Raw genomic sequence first — 15,261 nt, forward strand, 5'->3', positions numbered from 1 at the left:
TGATAATAGATGATGTCACAGCTTATCTCCTCCCCCTCCCTGTACAATGACCTCTATATAGATAACACTGACCCATCATTACATCACTACTGATAATAGATGATGTCACAGCTTATCTCCTCCCCCTCCCTGTACAATGACCTCTATATAGATAACACTGACCCATCATTACATCACTACTGACAATAGATGATGTCACAGCTTATCTCCTCCCCCTCCCTGTACAATGACCTCTATATAGATAACACTGACCCATCATTACATCACTACTGACAATAGATGATGTCACAGCTTATCTCCTCCCCCTCCCTGTACAATGACCTCTATATAGATAACACTGACCTATCACTACTGACAATAGATGATGTCACAGCTTATCTCCTCCCCCTCTCTGTACAATGACCTCTATATAGATAACACTAACCCATCACTACTGACAATAGATGATGTCACAGCTTATCTCCTCCCCCTCCCTGTACAATGACCTCTATATTGAAAGCACTGACCCATCACTACATCACTACTGACAATAGATGATGTCACAGCTTATCTCCTCCCCCTCCCTGTACAATGACCTCTATACAGATAACACTGACCCATCATTACATCACTACTGACAATAGATGATGTCACAGCTTATCTCCTCCCCCTCCCTGTACAATGACCTCTATATAGATAACACTGACCCATCATTACATCACTACTGATGATAGATGATGTCACAGCTTATCCCCTCCCCCTCCCTGTACAATGACCTCTATATAGATAGCACTGACCCATCACTACATCACTACTGACAATAGATGATGTCACAGCTTATCTCCTCCCCCTCCTGTACAATGACCTCTATATAGATAACACTGACCCATCATTACATCACTACTGACAATAGATGATGTCACAGCTTATCTCCTCCCCCTCCCTGTACAATGACCTCTATATAGATAACACTGACCCATCATTACATCACTACTGACAATAGATGATGTCACAGCTTATCTCCTCCCCCTCCCTCTACAATGACCTCTATATAGATAACACTGACCCATCATTACATCACTACTGACAATAGATGATGTCACAGCTTATCTCCTCCCCCTCCTGTACAATGACCTCTATATAGATAACACTGACCCCTCATTACATCACTACTGACAATAGATGATGTCACAGCTTATCTCCTCCCCCTCCCTGTACAATGACCTCTATATAGATAACACTGACCCATCATTACATCACTACTGACAATAGATGATGTCACAGCTTATCTCCTCCCCCTCCTGTACAATGACCTCTATATAGATAACACTGACCCCTCATTACATCACTACTGACAATAGATGATGTCACAGCTTATCTCCTCCCCTCCCTGTACAATGACCTCTATATAGATAACACTGACCCATCATTACATCACTACTGACAATAGATGATGTCACAGCTTATCTCCTCCCCCTCCCTGTACAATGACCTCTATATAGATAGCACTGACCCATCATTACATCACTACTGATAATAGATGATGTCACAGCTTATCCCCTCCCCCTCCCTGTACAATGACCTCTATATAGATAACACTGACCCATCATTACATCACTACTGACAATAGATGATGTCACAGCTTATCTCCTCCCCTCCCTGTACAATGACCTCTATATAGATAACACTGACCCATCATTACATCATTACTGACAATAGATGATGTCACAGCTTATCTCCTCCCCCTCCCTGTACAATGTCCTCTATATAGATAACACTGACCCATCATTACATCACTACTGACAATAGATGATGTCACAGCTTATCTCCTCCCCCTCCCTGTACAATGACCTCTATATAGATAGCACTGACCCATCACTACATCACTACTGACAATAGATGATGTCACAGCTTATCTCCTCCCCCTCCCTGTACAATGACCTCTATACAGATAACACTGACCCATCATTACATCACTACTGATAATAGATGATGTCACAGCTTATCTCCTCCCCCTCCCTGTACAATGACCTCTATATAGATAACACTGACCCATCATTACATCACTACTGACGATAGATGATGTCACAGCTTATCCCCTCCCCCTCCCTGTACAATGACCTCTATATAGATAGCACTGACCCATCATTACATCACTACTGACAATAGATGATGTCACAGCTTATCTCCTCCCCCTCCCTGTACAATGACCCCTATATAGATAGCACTGACCCATCATTACATCACTACTGACAATATATGATGTCACAGCTTATCTCCTCCATCCTGTACAATGACCTCTATATAGAAAGCACTGACCCATCACTACATCACTACTGACAATAGATGATGTCACAGCTTATCTCCTCCCCCTCCCTGTACAATGACCTCTATACAGATAACACTGACCCATCATTACATCACTACTGACAATAGATGATGTCACAGCTTATCTCCTCCCCCTCCCTGTACAATGACCTCTATATAGATAACACTGACCCATCATTACATCACTACTGACAATAGATGATGTCACAGCTTATCTCCTCCCCCTCCTGTACAATGACCTCTATATAGATAGCACTGACCCATCACTACATCACTACTGACAATAGATGATGTCACAGCTTATCTCCTCCCCCTCCTGTACAATGACCTCTATATAGATAACACTGACCCATCATTACATCACTACTGACAATAGATGATGTCACAGCTTATCTCCTCCCCCTCCCTGTACAATGACCTCTATATAGATAACACTGACCCATCATTACATCACTACTGACAATAGATGATGTCACAGCTTATCTCCTCCCCCTCCCTCTACAATGACCTCTATATAGATAACACTGACCCATCATTACATCACTACTGACAATAGATGATGTCACAGCTTATCTCCTCCCCCTCCTGTACAATGACCTCTATATAGATAACACTGACCCCTCATTACATCACTACTGACAATAGATGATGTCACAGCTTATCTCCTCCCCCTCCCTGTACAATGACCTCTATATAGATAATACTGATCCATCATTACATCACTACTGACAATAGATGATGTCACAGCTTATCTCCTCCCCCTCCTGTACAATGACCTCTATATAGATAACACTGACCCCTCATTACATCACTACTGACAATAGATGATATCACAGCTTATCTCCTCCCCCTCCCTGTACAATGACCTCTATATAGATAACACTGACCCATCATTACATCACTACTGACAATAGATGATGTCACAGCTTATCTCCTCCCCCTCCCTGTACAATGACCTCTATATAGATAGCACTGACCCATCATTACATCACTACTGATAATAGATGATGTCACAGCTTATCCCCTCCCCCTCCCTGTACAATGACCTCTTTATAGATAACACTGACCCATCACTACTGACAATAGATGATGTCACAGCTTATCTCCTCCCCCTCCCTGTACAATGACCTCTATATAGATAGCACTGACCCATCACTACATCACTACTGACAATAGATGATGTCATAGCTTATCTCCTCCCCCTCCCTGTACAATGACCTCTATACAGATAACACTGACCCATCATTACATCACTACTGATAATAGATGATGTCACAGCTTATCTCCTCCCCCTCCTGTACAAAGACCTCTATATAGATAACACTGACCCATCATTACATCACTTCTGACAATAGATGATGTCACAGCTTATCTCCTCCCCTCCCTGTACAATGACCTCTATATAGATAACACTGACCCATCATTACATCACTACTGACAATAGATGATGTCACAGCTTATCTCCTCCCCCTCCCTGTACAATGACCTCTATATAGATAACACTGACCCATTATTACATCACTACTGACAATATATGATGTCACAGCTTATCTCCTCCCCCTCCTGTACAATGTCCTCTATATAGATAACACTGACCCATCATTACATCACTACTGACAATAGATGATGTCACAGCTTATCTCCTCCCCCTCCCTGTACAATGACCTCTATCTAGATAACACTGACCCATCATTACATCACTACTGACAATAGATGATGTCACAGCTTTTCTCCTCCCCCTCCCTGTACAATGACCACTATATAGATAACACTGACCCATCATTACATCACTACTGACAATAGATGATGTCACAGCTTATCTCCTCCCCCTCCTTGTACAATGACCTCTATATAGATAACACTGACCCCTCATTACATCACTACTATCAATAGATGATGTCACAGCTTATCTCCTCCCCCTCTCTGTACAATGGCCTCTATATAGATAACACTGACCCATCATTACATCACTACTGACAATAGATGATGTCACAGCTTATCTCCTCCCCCTCCCTGTACAATGACCTCTATATAGATAACACTGACCCATCATTACATCACTACTGACAATAGATGATGTCACAGCTTATCTCCTCCCCCTCCCTGTACAATGGCCTCTATATAGATAACACTGACCCATCATTACATCACTACTGACAATAGATGATGTCACAGCTTATCTCCTCCTCCTCCTGTACAAAGACCTCTATATAGATAACACTGACCCATCATTACATCACTACTGACAATAGATGATGTCACAGCTTATCTCCTCCTCCTCCCTGTACAATGACCTCTATATAGATAACACTGACCCATCATTACATCACTACTGACAATAGATGATGTCACAGCTTATCTCCTCCCCCTCCCTGTACAATGATCTCTATATAGATAACACTGACCCATCATTACATCACTACTGACAATAGATGATGTCACAGCTTATCCCCTCCCCCTCCCTGTACAATGACCCCTATATAGATAACACTGACCCATCATTACATCACTACTGACAATAGATGATGTCACAGCTTATCTCCTCCCCCTCCCTGTACAATGGCCTCTATATAGATAACACTGACCCATCATTACATCACTACTGACAATATATGATGTCACAGCTTATCTCCTCCCCCTCCCTGTACAATGACCTCTATATAGATAACACTGACCCATCATTACATCACTACTGACAATAGATGATGTCACAGCTTATCTCCTCCCCCTCCCTGTACAATGACCTCTATATAGATAACACTGACCCATCATTACATCACTACTGACAATAGATGATGTCACAGCTTATCTCCTCCCCCTCCCTGTACAATGACCTCTATATCGATAACACTGACCCATCATTACATCACTACTGACAATAGATGATGTCACAGCTTATCTCCTCCCCCTCCCTGTACAATGACCTCTATATAGATAACACTGACCCATTATTACATCACTACTGACAATAGATGATGTCACAGCTTATCTCCTCCCCCTCCCTGTACAATGACCTCTATATAGATAACACTGACCCATCATTACATCACTACTGACAATAGATGATGTCACAGCTTATCCCCTCCCCCTCCCTGTACAATGATCTCTATATAGATAACACTGACCCATCATTACATCACTACTGACAATAGATGATGTCACAGCTTATCTCCTCCCCCTCCCTGTACAATGACCTCTATATAGATAACACTGACCCATCATTACATCACTACTGACAATAGATGATGTCACAGCTTATCTCCTCCCCTCCCTGTACAATGACCCCTATATAGATAGCACTGACCCATCATTACATCACTACTGACAATAGATGATGTCACAGCTTATCTCCTCCCCTCCCTGTACAATAACCTCTATATAGATAACACGGACCCATTATTACATCACTACTGACAATAGATGATGTCACAGCTTATCTCCTCCCCCTCCCTGTAGAATGACCTCTATATAGATAACACTGACCCATCATTACATCACTACTGACAATAGATGATGTCACAGCTTATCTCCTCCCCCTCCCTGTACAATGACCTCTATATAGATAACACTGACCCATCATTACATCACTACTGACAATAGATGATGTCACAGCTTATCTCCTCCCCCTCCCTGTACAATGACCTCTATATAGATAACACTGACCCATCATTACATCACTACTGACAATAGATAATGTCACAGCTTATCTCCTCCTCCTCCTGTACAAAGACCTCTATATAGATAACACTGACCCATCATTACATCACTTCTGACAATAGATGATGTCACAGCTTATCTCCTCCCCTCCCTGTACAATGACCTCTATATAGATAACACTGACCCATCATTACATCACTACTGACAATAGATGATGTCACAGCTTATCTCCTCCCCCTCCCTGTACAATGACCTCTATATAGATAACACTGACCCATCATTACATCACTACTGACAATAGATGATGTCACAGCTTATCTCCTCCCCCTCCCTGTACAATGACCTCTATATAGATAACACTGACCCATCATTACATCACTACTGACAATAGATGATGTCACAGCTTATCTCCTCCTCCTCCTGTACAAAGACCTCTATATAGATAACACTGACCCATCATTACATCACTACTGACAATAGATGATGTCACAGCTTATCTCCTCCCCCTCCCTGTACAATGACCTCTATATAGATAACACTGACCCATCATTACATCACTACTGACAATAGATGATGTCACAGCTTATCTCCTCCCCCTCCCTGTACAATGACCTCCATATAAATAACTCTGACCCATCATTACATCACTACTGACAATAGATGATGTCACAGCTTATCCCCTCCCCCTCCCTGTACAATGACCTTTATATAGATAACACTGACCCATCATTACATCACTACTGACAATAGATGATGTCACAGCTTATCCCCTCCTCCCTGTACAATGACCTCTATATAGATAACACTGACCCATCATTACATCACTACTGACAATAGATGATGTCACAGCTTATCTCCTCCCCCTCCTGTACAATGACCTCTATATAGATAACACTGACCCATCATTACATCACTACTGACAATAGATGATGTCACAGCTTATCTCCTCCCCCTCCCTGTACAATGACCTCTATATAGATAACACTGACCCATCATTACATCACTACTGACAATAGATGATGTCACAGCTTATCTCTTCCCCCTCCCTGGACAATGACCTCTATATAGATAGCACTGACCCATCACTACATCACTACTGACAATAGATGATGTCACAGCTTATCCCCTCCCCTTCCTGTACAATGACCTCTATATAGATAACACTGACCCATCATTACATCACTACTGACAATAGATGATGTCACAGCTTATCCCCTCCCCCTCCCTGTACAATGACCTCTATATAGATAACACTGACCCATCATTACATCACTACTGACAATAGATGATGTCACAGCTTATCTCCTCCCCCTCCTGTACAATGACCTCTATATAGATAACACTGACCCATCATTACATCACTACTGACAATAGATGATGTCACAGCTTATCTCCTCCCCCTCCCTGTACAATGACCTCTATATAGATAACACTGACCCATCATTACATCACTACTGACAATAGATGATGTCACAGCTTATCTCTTCCCCCTCCCTGGACAATGACCTCTATATAGATAGCACTGACCCATCACTACATCACTACTGACAATAGATGATGTCACAGCTTATCCCCTCCCCTTCCTGTACAATGACCTCTATATAGATAACACTGACCCATCATTACATCACTACTGACAATAGATGATGTCACAGCTTATCCCCTCCCCCTCCCTGTACAATGACCTCTATATAGATAACACTGACCCATCATTACATCACTACTGACAATAGATGATGTCACAGCTTATCCCCTCCCCCTCCCTGTACAATGATCTCTATATAGATAACACTGACCCATCATTACATCACTACTGACAATAGATGATGTCACAGCTTATCTCCTCCCCCTCCCTGTACAATGACCTCTATATAGATAACACTGACCCATCATTACATCACTACTGACAATAGATGATGTCACAGCTTATCTCCTCCCCTCCCTGTACAATGACCCCTATATAGATAGCACTGACCCATCATTACATCACTACTGACAATAGATGATGTCACAGCTTATCTCCTCCCCTCCCTGTACAATAACCTCTATATAGATAACACGGACCCATTATTACATCACTACTGACAATAGATGATGTCACAGCTTATCTCCTCCCCCTCCCTGTACAATGACCTCTATATAGATAACACTGACCCATCATTACATCACTACTGACAATAGATGATGTCACAGCTTATCTCCTCCCCCTCCCTGTACAATGACCTCTATATAGATAACACTGACCCATCATTACATCACTACTGACAATAGATGATGTCACAGCTTATCTCCTCCTCCTCCTGTACAAAGACCTCTATATAGATAACACTGACCCATCATTACATCACTTCTGACAATAGATGATGTCACAGCTTATCTCCTCCCCTCCCTGTACAATGACCTCTATATAGATAACACTGACCCATCATTACATCACTACTGACAATAGATGATGTCACAGCTTATCTCCTCCTCCTCCTGTACAAAGACCTCTATATAGATAACACTGACCCATCATTACATCACTTCTGACAATAGATGATTTCACAGCTTATCTCCTCCCCCCTCCCTGTACAATGACCTCTATATAGATAACACTGACCCATCATTACATCACTACTGACAATAGATGATGTCACAGCTTATCTCCTCCCCTCCCTGTACAATGACCTCTATATAGATAACACTGACCCATCATTACATCACTACTGACAATAGATGATGTCACAGCTTATCTCCTCCCCCTCCCTGTACAATGACCTCTATATAGATAACACTGACCCATCATTACATCACTACTGACAATAGATGATGTCACAGCTTATCTCCTCCCCCTCCCTGTACAATGACCTCTATATAGATAACACTGACCCATCATTACATCACTACTGACAATAGATGATGTCACAGCTTATCTCCTCCTCCTCCTGTACAAAGACCTCTATATAGATAACACTGACCCATCATTACATCACTACTGACAATAGATGATGTCACAGCTTATCTCCTCCCCCTCCCTGTACAATGACCTCTATATAAATAACACTGACCCATCATTACATCACTACTGACAATAGATGATGTCACAGCTTATCCCCTCCCCCTCCCTGTACAATGACCTCTATATAGATAACACTGACCCATCATTACATCACTACTGACAGTAGATGATGTCACAGCTTATCTCCTCCCCTCCCTGTACAATGACCTCTATATAGATAACACTGACCCATCATTACATCACTACTGACAATAGATGATGTCACAGCTTATCCCCTCCCCCTCCCTGTACAATGACCTCTATATAGATAACACTGACCCATCATTACATCACTACTGACAATAGATGATGTCACAGCTTATCTCCTCCCCCTCCTGTACAATGACCTTTATATAGATAACACTGACCCATCATTACATCACTACTGACAATAGATGATATCACAGCTTATCCCCTCCCCCTCCCTGTACAATGACCTCTATATAGATAACACTGACCCATCATTACATCACTACTGACAATAGATGATGTCACAGCTTATCTCCTCCTCCTCCCTGTACAATGACCTCTATATAGATAACACTGACCCATCATTACATCACTACTGACAATAGATGATGTCACAGCTTATCTCCTCCCCCTCCTGTACAATGACCTCTATATAGATAACACTGGCCCATCATTACATCACTACTGACAATAGATGATGTCACAGCTTATCTCCTCCCCCTCCCTGTACAATGACCTCTATATAGATAACACTGACCCATCATTACATCACTACTGACAATAGATGATGTCACAGCTTATCTCCTCCCCCTCCCTGTACAATGATCTCTATATAGATAACACTGACCGATCATTACATCACTACTGATAATAGATGATGTCACAGCTTATCCCCTCCCCCTCCCTGTACAATGACCTCTATATAGATAACACTGACCCATCATTACATCACTACTGACAATAGATTATGTCACAGCTTATCCCCTCCTCCTCCCTGTACAATGACCTCTATATAGATAACACTGACCCATCATTACATCACTACTGACAATAGATGATGTCACAGCTTATCCCCTCCTCCCTGTACAATGACCTCTATATAGATAACACTGACCCATCATTACATCACTACTGACAATAGATGATGTCACAGCTTATCTCCTCCCCCCTCCCTGTACAATGACCTCTATATAGATAACACTGACCCATCATTACATCACTACTGACAATAGATGATGTCACAGCTTATCTCCTCCCCCTCCCTGTGCAATGACCTCCTATATAGATAACACTGACCCATCATTACATCACTACTGACAATAGATGATGTCACAGCTTATCTCCTCCCCCTCCCTGTACAATGACCTCTATATAGATAACACTGACCCATCATTACATCACTACTGACAATAGATGATGTCACAGCTTATCTCCTCCCCCTCCCTGTACAATGACCTCTATATAGATAACACTGACCCATCATTACATCACTACTGACAATAGATGATGTCACAGCTTATCTCCTCCCCTCCCTGTACAATGACCTCTATATAGATAACACTGACCCATCATTACATCACTACTGACAATAGATGATGTCACAGCTTATCCCCTCCCCCTCCCTGTACAATGACCTCTATATAGATAACACTGACCCCCAGTCTATTGCTGTCTATGTCCATGAGGCTCCGGTAAAGCATATCCTTAGTGCTGTTACCAGACTCTCTGACAAGTAGCTCCCCCTAGTGGTGGCAGCAGGTGGTATTTTTCTTGTCTATGCCACGGATTTGTCCCAAAAAGATGAAGTTTTATCTATACATTGTGAAGACGTCTGCACTCACCATGCACTTGTTTGGCTTCTCCCCGGAGTGCACCCTCATGTGAATGAGCAGTTTGTAGCGCGCGTTGAATGGTTTGAAGCGTCTTGTACATCCGGCCCAGAAACAGGTAAAATCCTCTCCCGTGCGCTGGTCAATGTGGCTCTTCTCGATGTGCCTCACTAGCGCCTCCTGTTGGTCATACAAGGCGCTGCAATCTATCCAGCGGCACAGCTGTCTCCGGTCTCCTCCGAATTCATCGAGTTCCTCCTTGGGAGACATGGCGGAGAGCCGCAGAGCGAGCGGAGGGTGAAGTCCTCGGGGATAATTGTCTTCTGGTTCTTGTTTCAAAAAGTTGAGTTTGCTGCAGTCACTGGGTGTTGAGTTTAGGAAGAGGTTGGGGCTGCCCTCTATACAGGGCACATTCACCTGCTCGGGGGGCTTCAGGTCGTACCCTCCGGCACTAGAAAGCAGGCACTGAGCGGAGGAGGGCAGTCCGCACGGACCCTCGGGCTGGGATGCCTTGGGGGGGCTGCAGCTGGGGACTCCGCCAGAATATAATAGTGTTCTGGGAGGGGAGACGCCGATGTGGTCCATGCAGGGCGGCAGTGAGGTGAGAGCGGAGGCGATGGGGCCCACAGATGCAGAAGTGCTGGCGGCTGTCAGTGATCCCGGGAAAGTGCAGTGTGCGGTGTCATAGTACGATGACAGACACTTCAGCCCATTGTGTGACCCCGCCGCGTCAGGAAGCAGCGACGCTCTTAACTCTGCGATGCCCGAGGATGGGGGGGACAAGTCACACGGACCCTCCTGCTTGATACGACTGGCGGAGCGGGCGCCATTCACACACAAAGATATGGAAGTGCGGTAACGGGAAGACCTGCAGGGAAGGGGAGAAGATGATAAGTCCAAGTATAACTCATCTGGTGGTCCTAATAGTAACTTCTCCTTACTGGGCAACTACTTAAAGGAAATCTACCACCAGGATGAAGGATTGTAAACCCAGCACTGACAGACTGGTGTGCACCCCTCTGGGAGGATCTCATCTTGTCTAAGCTTCTTATGCTCTGATTTTTAAGAAAAAAAGGCTTCAAAATCTGCAAATGAGCCAGAGGGGCTCCAGGCGCCATTAACAGCGGTGGAGCCCGAAGCCGCTCAGGCTCATTTGCATAATTTAAAAGACTTTTTTCTTAAAATCCAGGACATAAGAAGCTAAGAGAAGAGTGGATCCTGGCAGAGGGGACACTCACCAGTCTGTCAGTGCTTGGTTTACAGTCTTTTATCCTGGTTGTAAATTATTATCCATTAAAGGAAATCTCCCATCAGAATCCATCCTGATAATCCAGGGACATTCCTCATAGATCCGGGCACCGGGACTGTGGGATCTTCTTATATCTGTTATCCATGGTCTCCTCCCTTCTAAAATCTACTTTTATAATTATACTAATTAGCCAGAAGGGCTCTGGAGGGTGTTACCAGAGCCCCTACATGCTGTAGCTTCACAGGCTGTTAGACTGTGCAGAAGTAATTTCCCCTCACACTTCCTCCCATCCTCCTCCTGATGTAATCTCTCCTGCACAGTGTAACAGCCGGTGAAGTTACAGCACAGATGGGGTTTTGGTAGCCTTAAGGCTCATTAGCATAATTTTGATGAATATAAGAAGATCCCACAGTCCCGGTGTCTGGATCTAGGAGTGTCCTTTTTGCTCTTTGCTCCCATAGGCTCCTGTTCAGGGTACATGCAGTCTCGGCTGAGCCAAGTGTGCATGTACATGGAGAGAGAGCGGCCATCAGCCCTCCTGTGTATATGAGCAGCACCAGCGATCCTTGTATCTGCTGTAATTCTGCGTTACTATTTCTTACAATGTTGCATTGTGCGGTTCCTCTGTTTTCCTTCCTGGAAATGTTTGAATAAACGGAAATTCTAAACCCAACTTTTCCATTTCTGTCTAATTCCCTTTATAAAAGCGTAGCCCCCCCCTCCCCCCGGGGTCTCGCCATCACACGCCCCGTGGCATCGCCCCATTCCCCATCATTGTGCCCATCCGCCTTTGATGTACCAGCGGGAGGACAATGGCCGCGCTCCTGTGTAATGTGTCTCCGCGTCCTGGGAAAACCATTAGGGATGAGATGGAGAGACGGGTCGGATTTCTGATGTATGAGCATCTCTCATCCCTTCATTATGGGAAGTACAATATGGTAACAAGTATCCGGCCTGACCCTTAACCTCTCCCTCCTAATTACTATTGTCTTATAATTGCCCTCACTGACAGCACATGAGAAGAGATAATTACCCCGGGTAAGAGGGAGGACATGACCAGCGCCATAGCCCTACAGTATCCACTTATTACCTGCTATGTGTGTAGTCCCCCGACGCCCCATAGGAAGCCAAGTGCTCCGCCGAAGGTGCCGGAGTCCGGACACGACCAAGGAAATTGTCTTCCAGGACTGCGCTGGTCATGGCTTCTAGCGGACCCTTCCTCCGCTGACAGTGAGAATGTCCCCCATTCACTGGAAAGGATAAAGTGCAGAGAGGGTCTCAATTATGTAACGACTTGTACACCCAAAAACTGCTGACAGGTTCCCTTTAACAAGCAGCAGCGCTACTACATGTGGAACCTATCAGCAGATTGTACCCCATTAAACTGAGAGCCCCATCCGCTAGTGGATGAAATATCCTTTCTACAATTCCCTCTTTTATTCTAGGACTCGTCCATTTCCCCTCCAAAGCCAAATGCCGATGAGCTGAGAAGAGACACTTTTGTCTGAGACGAGTCACTTTTAGAGTCACTATCTTGGGCTCTATGGTATCATGTTAAACATAAGAATGGGCAATGGTAGAATCTTTATACAGTAATAGATGATGATAAAGGTAGAATATATTACACATAGCAGCAGCTTTATACATCCGGATGGTCGGCACCTATAAGGGAAGGGATGAGGTCCCCAAATATCACGTTACTGTCTGATGGTTCTTAAAACAATTAACATTTGGCTGATTCTCATATAAGTGACCAGGGCGGCACCTAAGCAGCTGTGGTTACGTTCTGTGGGATGAGCGTCGCACTATTTGTGTCCATGATATGATCATATTCTGCATTTCTATCAGTAATTCCCGGTGGTCCCTGCGCTGGTGGCGGGAGACGAGCTGCACTCATGTCTCCCCTATACGTCACACACAAAGACGAGGGCAATCTGTTCCCGTACTCCCTCTTTCTCACCCCTCATCGTGGTAAAAGGGGGCAATACAGAGAACGACTAACCTGTATGAATAAAGCTCGGGGGTGACATAGAAACTTACTGATAGCTGCAGCAGCCGATTGTCTGTGTCGGGGGGGGGGGGGGGAATTTAACAGGACTTTTATACCTGAAAACTTAAAATATTGCTTGAAACAAGACAATCTCCACAGTTCTTGGCCACGTGCGTGGATTATTCTCCCCTTATGGCGTGTGGCGGCATGGAGGGGGCTGTGCTGGCAGATGGACCGGTCCCGCGCAGACGCAGGTTATAGCACAATTATCCGCCAAGCTGGTTCTGGTGTAGAGTTATATTAGAAGGCCGGAGCCTCCTGATATATATGCGGAGGGGCGGGGCTTAATAAGGCGTCCAATAAATCCCCCCGCAGGGTCTAGCCCCCGGGCTTCTCACCCCTAATAATACAATTCAACTTAAAACACAATGGGGCTCATTACTAATTGCCCCGGGATTTTGGCGCACGCAATCGGATTTTGGTGCATTGGCACCGGCTTGCACGCGACAAAAAACGGAGGCCGAGGGGTTCGGACAAATGGCGGAATTGAAAAACGCGATTGTGTCACAAGATCAGCACCAGGAAGAAGAAGGTGAACTCCTGGGACCTGAGTGGGGAAGCGACACATGCAGGATATTGGGTGCACGGGCTTCTGGAATCGCATCAGACCCGAATCCTTGGGGGACAACGCACCGCGGGATCGCGACAGGACAGGGTAAGTAAATGTGCCCCAAAGTGTCGCTAATTACAGAGAGGAGGAAAAGTGCCTGAAAAGAGGAGAAAGAAGCAACAAAAATTCAAAATGTATTGACCTTCTAAGACAAGAAGAATCCGGAAGACGCAGACGCAGCCTGAAAGATGGGCTTTGTTTATATTTAATTATATACAATTTCAGCAAAGCAGAATATTTACACTAGTTTCTTTAACATAGATACTAAACACGTGTCCTGTTACATGTGACGTGTTACTCAACTATCTATACACAATGGGGCTCATTTACTAAGGGTCCGAACGCCGCACTTTCGTCGGGTTTCCCGAATATTTCCGTTTTGCGCCAAATTGCCCCAGGTTTGTGGCACATTGGCGCCGGCTTGCATGCGACAGAAATCGGCACTCACATGCACCAGGAAGAAGAAGGTGAACTCCAGGGACCTGAGCGGGGGAAGCGACACATGCAGGATATCGGGTGCAGGATCTTAGTGACTCCCCGCACAGCACA

General features: G+C 44.6%; 1 protein-coding gene across 2 annotated transcripts in view; it reads right to left on the reverse strand.

Moving 5' to 3' along the window:
• Window positions 1–15,261, reverse strand: part of GLIS1 (GLIS family zinc finger 1) — a 118,453-nt gene that overhangs the window by 52,269 nt on the left and 50,923 nt on the right. For both annotated transcript variants that reach the window (XM_072128013.1, XM_072128012.1), the window contains exons 2-3: window positions 13,143–13,302; window positions 10,816–11,671 (exon numbers count right to left, since the gene is read on the reverse strand). In XM_072128013.1, coding sequence (XP_071984114.1) covers window positions 10,816–11,671; window positions 13,143–13,252 — 966 coding nt within the window. In that variant the 5' untranslated portion in view covers window positions 13,253–13,302. The remainder of the gene's footprint in view (window positions 1–10,815; window positions 11,672–13,142; window positions 13,303–15,261) is intronic.

The sequence above is a fragment of the Engystomops pustulosus genome, chromosome 10 (genome assembly GCF_040894005.1).
Source record: "Engystomops pustulosus chromosome 10, aEngPut4.maternal, whole genome shotgun sequence".
Lineage (NCBI taxonomy): Eukaryota > Metazoa > Chordata > Amphibia > Anura > Leptodactylidae > Engystomops > Engystomops pustulosus.